Source organism: Bombyx mori, chromosome 5 (genome assembly GCF_030269925.1).
Source record: "Bombyx mori chromosome 5, ASM3026992v2".
In the NCBI taxonomy this organism is placed as follows: Eukaryota; Metazoa; Arthropoda; class Insecta; order Lepidoptera; family Bombycidae; genus Bombyx; species Bombyx mori.
The window spans coordinates 15,324,607-15,336,542 of record NC_085111.1 but is presented as its reverse complement, the minus strand read 5'-3'; the positions used below and the strand labels follow the sequence as shown (position 1 = coordinate 15,336,542).

The 11,936-nt window shown below is 37.9% G+C and overlaps 1 protein-coding gene across 1 annotated transcript; it reads left to right on the top strand.

Annotated features, from left to right (window-relative positions):
• Positions 1 to 8,663: 8,663 nt before the first annotated feature.
• LOC100862756 (TNFSF13) lies at positions 8,664 to 11,544 on the top strand. Its single transcript, NM_001256985.1, has 3 exons — positions 8,664 to 8,715; positions 10,695 to 10,846; positions 11,257 to 11,544. Exons 1-3 carry the CDS (start codon positions 8,664 to 8,666, stop codon positions 11,542 to 11,544), a joined length of 492 nt encoding a protein of 163 aa, NP_001243914.1.
• The last annotated feature ends 392 nt before the right edge of the window (positions 11,545 to 11,936 follow it).

Below are 11,936 nucleotides of genomic sequence, written 5' to 3'. Positions count from 1 at the left end.
GTTATTCTGTCACAGTGGAAGTCAATCGTGAACATTTGTTAAATACGTCTTTCATTAGAAAAATTGGTACCTGCCAGTGAGATTCGAACACCGGTGCATCGCTCAACACGAATGCACCAGATGTCTTATCCTTTAGGCTACGACAACTTCACCTGGCCCCAAACAAGGATTTCCTGTATTATGGGAACGAAAAATTAACACACAAACACATCAATGTGTATGTATGTATGTGTGAATAAGTACTTTTCACCCCAGAATACTGGACCGATGGAGTAGGGCTCGATGTCCACATCGGCCAAACATTAATGGTCGCCACCGAATCAGTTATTACATAAAATATGAAATGCTAACTGCAACTTATTGCAAAAATAGTTGCGGTCTTGAGAAGCTTCGGAAAAGCAAATGTCGCCCAAAAACGTCATCTCCGATCCTCCCGATCCACTAACAGTGCTTTTAGGTACCCCAAGCACTGATCATCGTTCTCGTCGAACCCGTCGCTTGCGACGAAGGGCTCGGCGAGTAAATTAACCCATAGACACAGCCCACTGAGTTTCTCGCCGGATCTTCTCAGTGGAACGCGTTTCCGATACCGTGGTAGATTCTGCGAAGCAAGGCTCTTGCTAGGGTTCGTGTTAGCAACAACGTCAGGTTTGAGCCCCGTGAGCTCACCTATTAGCCCGGTGACGCTGATATGGTCTCTCTAGACCAGAGTTCCCCAAACTTTTTTGTGTCGTAGACCCCTTGCCATGTTTTTCCGTGTTGGGTAGACCCCCTACTTACCTGATATTGATTTCCTGTAAATTTCTAACTGTACTCGTAGTAAAGTTTAGTGTTAAAAACTTAAAGTAAAAACACATGTTAATATGTTATACATTTATTAATTAAATTTAAATTAAAACTACTCAAAATAAAATTTTGTATCTGTTATGTAAAATATACGTAACATAAAATAAACATAAAATAAAACTATAAATAAAATAACATAAGCAATAAGTCAATATTTTTAGTGAGAAGGATGAATCTGATGCTTTAATAATAAATTATTAACATTTGGCGTCAATTTTGTAAGGGTTAATCTTAAATCTCCGCGGCTAATGATGTCCAGTCTGTTTCTTTTTTCGTTAGGAGATTGGTAACAGCGCTGAACCCCCTTTCCACTAGGTATGACGATGAATAGGAAATTAAAAATTTCCTCGCTATATTCCATAATACGGGATAAGTAACGGGTATGTTGTTTTGCAGCCAGAATTGCTGATAATAATGTATGTCTTGATATTATAAGATACTGTTATGTAAGTAAATAGGTACAATCAGTGTATGTGTTGAGATCCACTATCGTGGACCCCGAAATTTTTTTTCGCTGACGTAGACCCCTTGCAGGTTGTCATAGACCCCTAGGGGTCGATATAGACCACTTTGGGAATCACTGCTCTAGACCATCAGATTAGGTAGAAAAAAAAACACAGATTGTCTGTTTTTCGCATTCGTCATATCATATGTTTTTTGATTATTTTACGACGGAATACTTTTTATTATCTTTGAGGGCCGACGAGCATAGAACCTGCCTAATGGTATGTGGTCACCTTCGCTAATGTTATGCTAGGGGCACAGCCGAACTATGATGTCTACCGCGGAACACTCTCCTCAAACCGCGTTTGAAGAAAGTCAAGTTATAGCGCTCAGAAAAATGAAGATTCAGAAGAAGTTTGTTTTTAACTAATTTTAGTCATGAAAATTATTAGAATTTTACATTATTGAAAACTCAGAAAACGTTTTTTCTGTATTCTGAGATTGAAAATTAAGGCAACTCGAAACGTTTCATTGAAAGTGATCGTGAAATCTGATTATTACTAGTCTAGACGGTTCCCGAGATTAGATACTTATATATATTATGTTTTATTATTAGACTATTCGAGTGCTGAAATTTAAGTTTCATTTTATATTATACAATTATTTCAAATTTTTTGTCTTAAAAAAATACTCGTGTTTTTAATTCTTAGTAACTTTAAACTAGTAAACTCGATTTAGTATTACAATATATTAATATAAGTCGTGAGACTTTTTCAGTATCTTGCATTTATCAGTGAGAAAAGAAAAACAGCTTTTAAAACTGGACTACATAAGGTTGATATTTCCAGTTCTAAGCAGTCTGATTCGACATCATGGCATTGATTGTTGTAATTTGATCGAGCAGCAAACATGGCGTGCGACCACGACATTTTGTCTCAAGTTACAGCATGTGTTAATTTTGCTTACTACCAACTATTCGTAGGGCGTAGTAAGTAGCTTTAGTATCTGGAATATTTCGAATAAATAACGGATTATAGACTGGGCATCCGGATTAATAGCTTAGATGTCAATAAACTTAATGATTAAAAATACAATAATAGGTAGTTTTAACATTAAAATTTATTATAAAGCATAGTTGCAGCATGATAAAGTCAGCAGTAAAGCAAAAAATGTATGCGTGTCGGACAGACACACGATGCAGGCTTCCGATGGTCTTTATCTTCTTCCCTTCTTCCTCTCAGGAGGCGCCGGAGTCCGACATAACCCAGTCCGTTACCCCCCTCGACCGGGTATCCGTAAATGGATTCCCCAGCTTAAGCTTCCGATGATAGCGTCAACGTTCAAGGCAAAAGCCTCTTCCTGTTTAGCATGCCCAACCTTGTTATTAAAAGAAAGCTAGGGTCTTAGACTAACATACTGTTAATTCCTACGAGTTAATTAAAATACACTAGTGTAGTTCCGATAGACTAGATTCGCATACCTATATCATCTCATAGAAACCCAAAAAAACTAATATATTATGGATAAGATAATTTGGCAAAAACACTTTTTTGCTGTGGATATACGGGTCACCTTAGGCCATCATGACGTGGATGCCGTGTACCTTGAAACCAGAGAATCAAAGCCTCAATTGTATAGCGGCTATCCAATCCTTCAAATCGGAACGCACGACTGCTTCGCAGCAGAAATAGACATAACAGTGGTACCTTTTTTTTTTTATTTATTGCTTAGATGGGTGGACGAGCTCACAGCCCACCTGGTGTTAAGTGGTTACTGGAGCCCATAGACATCTGCAACGTAAATGCGCCACCCACCTCGAGATATAAGTTCTAAGATCTCAGTATAGTTACAACGGCTACCCCACCCTTCGAACCGAAACGCATTACTGCTTCACGGCGGAAATAGGCGTGGTGGTGGTACCTACCCGTGCGGACTCCCAAAAGGTCCTACCACCAGTGAAAACCTGTCAACGCGGGCTCACACTAAGCCTTGCTTTCAGTATTCATTTATAATCTAAGTATCTACTCATGAGCGCTACGGCCGTCGTGAAAGCAAAGATAAGAAAAAAATCCTTCGCCAAGATTATAGGCACTATTTTCAATTGTAAAAAAAAACAAATTGTCAAAAAAAAACCCTACAAAACTCGTGCCAGTTATGCTTGGAAACGAAGAGGGAAGAAGCGTTTTCCGCTCCTGGATAAAGGGGGATAATCCAACATCCTGATTGACAGTCCACCACTTTACACTGACTTACACTGGTGGCGGGACGTGTTGTGAGTTCGCACGGGTAGGTACCACCACCCTGCCTATTTCTGCTGTGAAGCAGTAATGCGTTTCGGTTCGAAGGGTGGGGCCGCCGTTGTACTTTAAAAACTGAGACATTAAAACTCATATTTCAAGGTAGGTGGCGGAATTTACATTGTAGATGTCCATGGGCTCCGGTAACCACAGGTCCGGTAGTCAGGTGGGCCGTGATCTCGTTCACCCATCTAAGCAATAAAAAATAAAATAAAATAAAACCAACAAAAACACTAGCTCGGTGCAATATTTTCCACTACCGTTATCACCCGAAGCGCAAAAAAAAACAACTATGATTTTATACAAACGTTACGTGCATGGGCATAATTAAATTTATCAGCGGCGAAAACTTTATAACTTTCGCAATAACGAGACGCGATCGCGACCATAACTTATTACTTCTTAAAAGCATCGAGGAAAAACATCAAAGCCCCTGTCTGAGTGGGCACGCTACCTTTTATATCATTTTCAAATTAAATGAGAAACGCTTCCTTCCTGTGGGCTTATAGAACTTCCGTCATATACAAATGATTTTAACAAACAAGGAAAATTGACGTCTTTAATAAATGAAACGAATAAATGACGGTAGAATTTCAAGTGGTTTTGGTGAATATCTATACTTAATAATATTATAAAGAGGAAAGATTTGTTTGTTTGTTTGTTTGTTTCGAATAGGCTCCGAAACTACTGGACCGATTTGAAAAATTCTTTTTCCATTAGAAGCCGACATTGTCCCTGTTGAACATAGGCTACTTTATTTTATTTTTATTTTATTTTTTTTGTTTCATGTGTGTTTTAATGTTTCCGAAGCGAAGCGAGGGCGGGTCGCTAGTTATCAAATATTTTTCAATGTTTCAATGAAAACGATTCAACTGGGCTAGAATCTAGGCAGGAGGCGGTCAATAGTTATAAATTTGGAAATTACTGGCGACTGGGCATATATTGAGCTCATCGACTGCTTATCGGCGCAGAAATAAGCAGAATGAAGGGTACCTAAACACGCTCTACGAGTATCACCTATATCAGCTTGAATTGAATTTGAAGTCGTCGTGGCCTAACGGATAAGACGTCCGGTGCATTCGTGTTGATCGCGATGCGCCGGTGTTCGAATCTCGGGCGAGTACCAATTTTTCTAATGAAATACGTACTAAACAAATGTTCACGATTGACTTCCACGATGAAGGAATAACATCGTGTAATAAAAATCAAACCCGCAAATTTTAAATTGCGTAATTACTGGTAGGACCTCTTGTGAGTCCGCGCGGGTAGATACCGTGAAGCTGTAATGCGTTTCGGTTTGAAGGGTGGGGCAGCCGTTGCAACTATACTTGAGACCTTAGAACATATATCTCAAGGTGGGTGGCAAAAAAAATAGATGCGTAAGGTGTAAAAATTCAAAACAAAGTTCAAACTTATAACGGCGAAAGCTACTAAGCATCACCTTTATTGAAAATAAGCTGTTTGATGTGCCACAATACTGCGTGCTTGAAGACTGCAGCGTTTGAAATCTAAGTTTCAATGTACATATATTGTTTCAGACGTAAATCGAAAAAGTTCTTGGGCAGCTTAGAGTCCGCTTCAGCAGCTAAGATGACGATGCACACCGTACCGCGGACAGTCAGGAACAGTGACGATGAGGTATTCAATTAATGGATAATCTGAATTCAGAATATTCTAGATAAGAAGTGTTTTTAATAAGTCCAATAGTCAAACTGTCTTTTGCACACGCGCTCTGTTTTAAACTTGATTGAAAGAGACAAAACACTATGTTATTCCGCTTTGTGTTATTGAAGTCCGTGGGCGATGGTCAACACTAAACAAAATTTGATACATGATGTCATAATTATACGCTCCTGTTCTACGAAACTAATAAGTTGAGGATAATTAATTATTGTTTGTAAATGTAAATGTGTAATAAATAAATAAATTGGTTACTTGAATAACAAGCATTTTTTTATTGCTTAGACATGTGGACGAGTTCACAGCCCACCTGGTGTTAAGTGGTTACTGGAGCCCATAGACATCTCCAACGTAAATGCGCTACTCACCTTGATATATAAGCTCTAAGGTCTCAAGTATAATTACAACGGCTGCCCCACCCTTCAAACCGAAACGCATTACTGCTTCACGGCAGAAATAGGCAGGGTGGTGGCACCTACCCGCGCGGACTCTCAAGAGGTCCTACCGCCAGTAATAAAATTGTATTATAATATTGCATTTGTAAATACCACCTACTGACTGGACTATTTGTGGCGTGTAGGAATCATGCGTTCCAATTTAACCAAGGATAACACGGTGACGACATACTCGGTGTGATATAACCACCTATAGCTTTGGTATTCACCAAAGTAGTACCAGGTGTATCTTGAACTTGCTCAGTTATCTTGTAAAAAATATATCTAGAGATTTGACATCAGATGAATCGTATGGTCGTCGAGCGGTTTCGCAAGGATACGTGATTAAATTCAATCGCTCCACTGAATATTCAAATTGAGTCAGAAAATGCATATTTTAAAGTTCCGCTCACGAGAGAGTAATATATCAATATATAATCTTATCAAACCGTTGAAGTAATTTTCAATAGTTGATACTAATGTTGTGGGACTGAGAATAATGTAGATCAGGTAATAATATTGATCGATTATAATCTATACTTCTATACTAATATTATAAAGAGGAAAGATTTGTTTGTTTGTTTATATCGAATAGGCTCCGAAACTACTGAACCGATTTGAAAAATTATTTCACTGTTTGGAATCTACACTATTTCTGAGTGACATAGGCTTAATATTTTTTTAAAAAAAATTAGGGATCCTTACTAAAACTCTAATAATGTAACCCAAAGTACCTAAAATATTCTTATAAGTGTTCTTTTTGGTAAAGACCCGAGCGGAACCGGAGCGGGCCGCTAGTTATCTATATAAACTAAACGAAAGATATTATATTGTATGTTTGTTCTCTATAAGTTCCTAAAACAATTATCTTGATTGTGATGAAACTTGGTAATCTTATTGTCGGTACTTTAGGAAAGTTGGTATTACAATTGAAGCTTCAATAAATGTATCTATTTAAAACATTTAGCGATAGTCACAACGGAGTTGTGGCCATGTATTATTAGTAGTTAATAGAAATGAAAATGAATATTCTTCTTCATCCGTTTCGTTTACTGATACCATCTCAAAATTATTCTTACATATTGTATAAGAAAAATACACATCAAGGAAATAGTACTTCGTTTTCTCTTCCAAATGATATGTTATTTATTTACGAGGCTAACAAATTTTCGGAGTAAATCAAATAAAATAGACCTGAACACATTTGAGCTTGAATAGCGAAGAATCGAATATAAATTGGACATGACCTTTGAGGGACCTGCCGAAGAATACCATTGTCGATATCAGATAACATTTCAATATGTTATCATTAGTGTATGAAATATGTATTACTTAGTTTCTCTTGAACTTTTTTATACATATATTATATTTAATAAAAGGAAAATGATTGGTCACGAAAGAAAATCACATTAAAATTTATTTTACTTCATATTTTTGGGCCTCCGAGAGCAGGTACTGTCAACTAAACAAGGCTTCGGAATGATTTAATGACGTAATGTAAACCGAAATGGTAAATGTTGTTCAGAAATATATTTATTACCGTGGTTTTTTTTATTGCCTTTGTAGGCAGACGAGCGTACGGCCCACCTGATGGTAAGTGGTTACCGTCGCCCATGGACTTCAGCAATGCCAGGAGCAGAGCCAAGCCGCTGCCTACTGCTTAATACTCTCCACAAGCCTTGTTTGAAGAAGAACATGTCATAGCGCTCGGGAAACACCGTGGAGGGGAGCTCATTCCATAGCCGAATGGTACGTGGCAAAAAAGACCTCTGGAAACGCACTGTGGATGACCGCAGTGGCTCCAGGTAGTATGAATGAACTCTACTCCGGCTGATTAAGCTTAGCTTAAGCTGATTCCCGAATCCAGGTACAGAAATAGCGCCGCAACAGAAATTGACAATGGGTTTTAGATGTCACATAATACTACTACGTGTTGCAACAAATTCCTTACAATATATATACAATATACAATACAAGAATCTTAATAATATCCGGTCCATATGAAAAAAAACAGACACACTTTCCTTCGCTTTGAAAAACAATAAAGCCGCGCAATTATTTCAGCTATGCCACCCTGTCGCCAACGGAAATTCCATTAACCATCATATATTGGTAGCGAGTGCTCGGCGAACGACTCCGATGCTTTAATTAATGTGTAATGTACCTTATTGATTTTATACGAACGCCCACAGGAACAGAGGCGGCCGTTTATAGCAGCTCATTTCCATGGAAACACATCGCATCTGAACACCGAAGTTCATGAGCATTACAAAGGTAACAACAAATCACAATAAAATGTAAATGGACACATTATTCAGAACAAATTAACATATTTTCCACTGGTGGTAGGACCTCTTGTGAGTCCGCACGGGTGGGTACCACCACCCTGCCTATTTCTGCCGTGAAGCAGTAATGCGTTTCGGTTTGAAGGGTGGGGCAACCGTGGTAACTATACTTGAAATCATAGAACTTATATCGCAAGGTGGGTGGCGCATTTACGTTGTAGATGTCTATGGGCTCTGGCGACCACTTAACATCAGGTGGGCCGTGAGCTCGTCCGCCCAGCTAATCAATAAATAAATAAAAATTATCACACTTAGTTCAATTTTACTCCTTCATCTTGTCGTATTCCCACCTAGGTTTAAATGCGCTGCAGGGGTCAACTTAAAACTATTTTTAGTATAGTCTAATTATTATTAAATTCAAAATTGATAATTAACGACCGGAATCTAGAAATTTCTCGCGTGTTATATGTGTCCAAAAGACAATCGGAGCACGACCGTCTTTAACAAAGATGTTTCTGAATAAGTACACGAAATAAAGTTTAAGTTCATTAAGCACTAAACTAAAGAGACGATTATGTGAAGGAATCCTCAAAGTTCTGAATTACGCAAGAGCTGTTCAAGATAATATCGCTATCGAGACTTGCAAAAGCGTTACCGCTCTTCTTTGAGACATAAATATGGCAGATTTCCAGCTTTCACTCGACCTGATTGGATTTAAAATGAAAATACGTAAGCATTTTCCGTTTGAGAGAGTGGGAAGTTAGAAGGTTTATTCCTTTAGAACGACGCTTCGACGCCCACTGCACGCACTCAATAGTAACGTTCTGAAGCATTGAAGGCACAATACACTATTACGTCATTCGTTTGATATTTTACCAGTTACGTTTTCTATTATAGAATATTGCTCTGGAGTATCGGAGCTACGAGTCCAATTCAGTTTTAATGAATCAATTAATTGATCTTCGAATTCATTGCTATTTTTAGCTCAATCATAAGGCATAACTAGCGCAATGTGAAGCCATGTTGACAGCTTTTGTAATTCGAGTTAACTAATTTAAGAACAGCTATATTAATGAATAAATGCTATTTCATTAGACTAAAATATGTTTAATGTAATATATGTATAGAGCATTGCTGAAGGAAATTTATCTTTCTGCTACATGATCTACACTAAAATGTTTAGTAACTATCTACCCATGCCAAAAGTAAAATTTAATTATTATTAGGTTACCTACATGCACTTACTTGTACGCAAACACTACTTTCAGATTAATACGTTTGAAGAAATTATGTTATAGGGTCACGTGGATGTGGATTGAAATCTTGGTACATTCGTTCTTGAAAGGTTTCTTTGCCAATACTGATTCTAATTTTAGAGACGTCGTAAGAATTATTTTTAGTCTATAAAGTTTTTCGGGCGGCAATTGGTAAATTGGATAGTTAGCTATTCTCCACTTTGGTATTGAAGATTTTCTCGACACTCTAGAAATCGGTTTTATCTGACATCTTTACGAATGATGTCATAAATATTCAGAATATCTATATTTAACGGTAGGCAGCGGCTTGGCTCTGCCCCTGGCATTGCTGAAATCCATGGGCGACGGTAACCACTCACCATCAGGTGGGCCGTATGCTCGTCTGCCTACACGGGCAATAAAAAAAAAGACCCTACTAATATCTATTATAATAATTATGTGGGGCAGCATCGAACTGTGACACAAAGACCTTTTGACAAAGGCGACATCATCACCATAACAGTGGGCGTCCCTCGCAACCTTTCAATTTATGCCTCGATATATTTTATACGTAACTCGTACCTGCGCACTCGAGCGTACTCGGTGTACGTAAGTATTCGAAGAATTTAACGAATTAAATAATACATTAGATGTAAATATATTTATTTATTTAACTCTACGCGCAAGAGTGCAATAGCGAACTTAATGTCTAAGGCATTCTCCAGCAGTCACTACATAGTTCACTATCTAGCATGGTTTAGAAAATTCTGTGGTAGGTTAGTTGAAAATATATACAAAACCCACGTGGCATACATATGTACATACACATAAATTCATTCATATACTCATATATATATTTACATACATAAAGGGGTACTTTATACATAATGTATTAAATATTTATGGTATTTTTCACAGAAAATATCAACAGATACATATAAAATCGAAAATCTAAAAGCAAAGTGTATTAGAAATCCACTCCATTGCTATGATACGACTCTAATAGCTGCTTTATTTGAATATATTTTTTTAAGCACAAATAGTATATTCATTCATACTATAAATTCTAAAGCTACATTATGAATTTCACCATTATTTAAAACACGGAGACCAAACCCTGGTAGTAATGAGAATTGTCAGCTAAAGGATTAGTAGAAGAGAAAAAAATATAAATTGGAAAATTTAAATCTATATATATAAAAAAGAATTGCTGTTCGTTAGTCTCGCTAAAACTCGAGAACAGCTGTACCGATTTGGCTAATTTTGGCCTTGAATTATTTTGTGGAAGTCCAGAGAAGGTTTAAAAGGTAGATAAATATGAAAATGCTCGGAATTAAATAAAAATAACAATTTTGTTTTTCCTTTGATGTGTCCCCCGTCGGACCGATTCCTTTTGTTTGTGTCTGTTATTTATCGATTGAGGCACAACGAAGTCTGCCGGGTCAGCTAGTTTTAATATAAAATTGATTTCAGGTAATGGCTTGATAAGAGTGTCTCACGGCGCCCCCCACGACGTGTGGTATCCTTCGCAGTGGACGATATCGTCGCCTCCTCCGCGTCCGACTCTGACGCACTCCGGTCACGTCCGCGTGCACCACACCGGAGTCTACCTCGTCTACGCTCAGGTACAATCTCTTTGTATTGGTATGCTATTTACAGTTTTAATTCGCATTACTTAAGAATCCGAATGAATTGACTGGAATGAATTCGTTTTTACAATTACGCAATAAGTGTGATTAGCGTAATGATGACCACCAGTTTTTTTTTTCTACCTAAGCTGAGAGCCTTGAGAGGCTGTTTCAGCGTAACCTTAACTAGTAGGTGAGCTCACGGGGCTCACACCTGACGACGTTGCTAACACGAACCTTAGCAAGAGCCGTGCTTCGCAGAATCTACCACTGGATCGGAAACGCGACCCACTGAGAAGATCCGGCGAGAAACTCAGTGGTCTGTGTCTGAGGGTTTACCACCAGTAATTACGCAAGTTAAGCCATATTTAACTAATGCCCGAAAACTTTTAATTTTATTCCTTCAGATTTACTACCTGGACAGTCACGACGTGATATCTTGGGTATTGCACCGTACGAATCCTGAGTCGGATGGAAGAGACACCCTTCTTCAATGTGCACAATCATCCCACTCTACGGAAGTTCTCGACAAACCAAATTCCTGTTTCTCTGCATCAGCTCTGTTCCTCAGAGCTGGCGACAGACTCGCCGTTAGGAACACCGGCGGAGATAGACACTCTCTCATGCAGCCAGAGAAAAGCTTCATAGGTCTCATTAAATTGGCTGACGCCGAAGATCCGGCGCAAGACCTGTAGTAATATCCGTTCGGAAACCGGACATTGTAACGGTGCCATTTTGAAACGAAGTTTCTCTTTATAAAGAGTTGTTTCAATTTCGACTTTATTGCAAGTAAATTTTGTTTATTTTTCTTTATTTAGTAACATACTATGTTATTAACGACTGTTGTCAAAGCTTTTGTAGTTTTTTATTATTATTATTTTAACAATAATTTATGTGCTTGTAATTCGTATGTGCGTACACATGCGAATGCTTTCATCGTGTTGTTTAAGTACCTTCGTAAGTAACATAAAAAATATGTATTCGTTTACAATAAAAGTGATAGAGAATGAGTGTGTTATTAGTTTAGTGAACATGTGCCATCGTTATTCTATATGTTAGTGTATTAATTAATTTGTAACAGGGTTAT

Bases quoted from the DNA above. Each gene is read 5' to 3' on its own strand.
- LOC100862756 (NM_001256985.1), top strand. From the start codon at position 8,664: ATGGCAGATTTCCAGCTTTCACTCGACCTGATTGGATTTAAAATGAAA. The intron at 8,716-10,694 runs GTAAGCATTTTC...AATTGATTTCAG, and splicing joins TGGATTTAAAATGAAAATAC to GTAATGGCTTGATAAGAGTG. The intron at 10,847-11,256 runs GTACAATCTCTT...TTATTCCTTCAG, and splicing joins TCTACCTCGTCTACGCTCAG to ATTTACTACCTGGACAGTCA.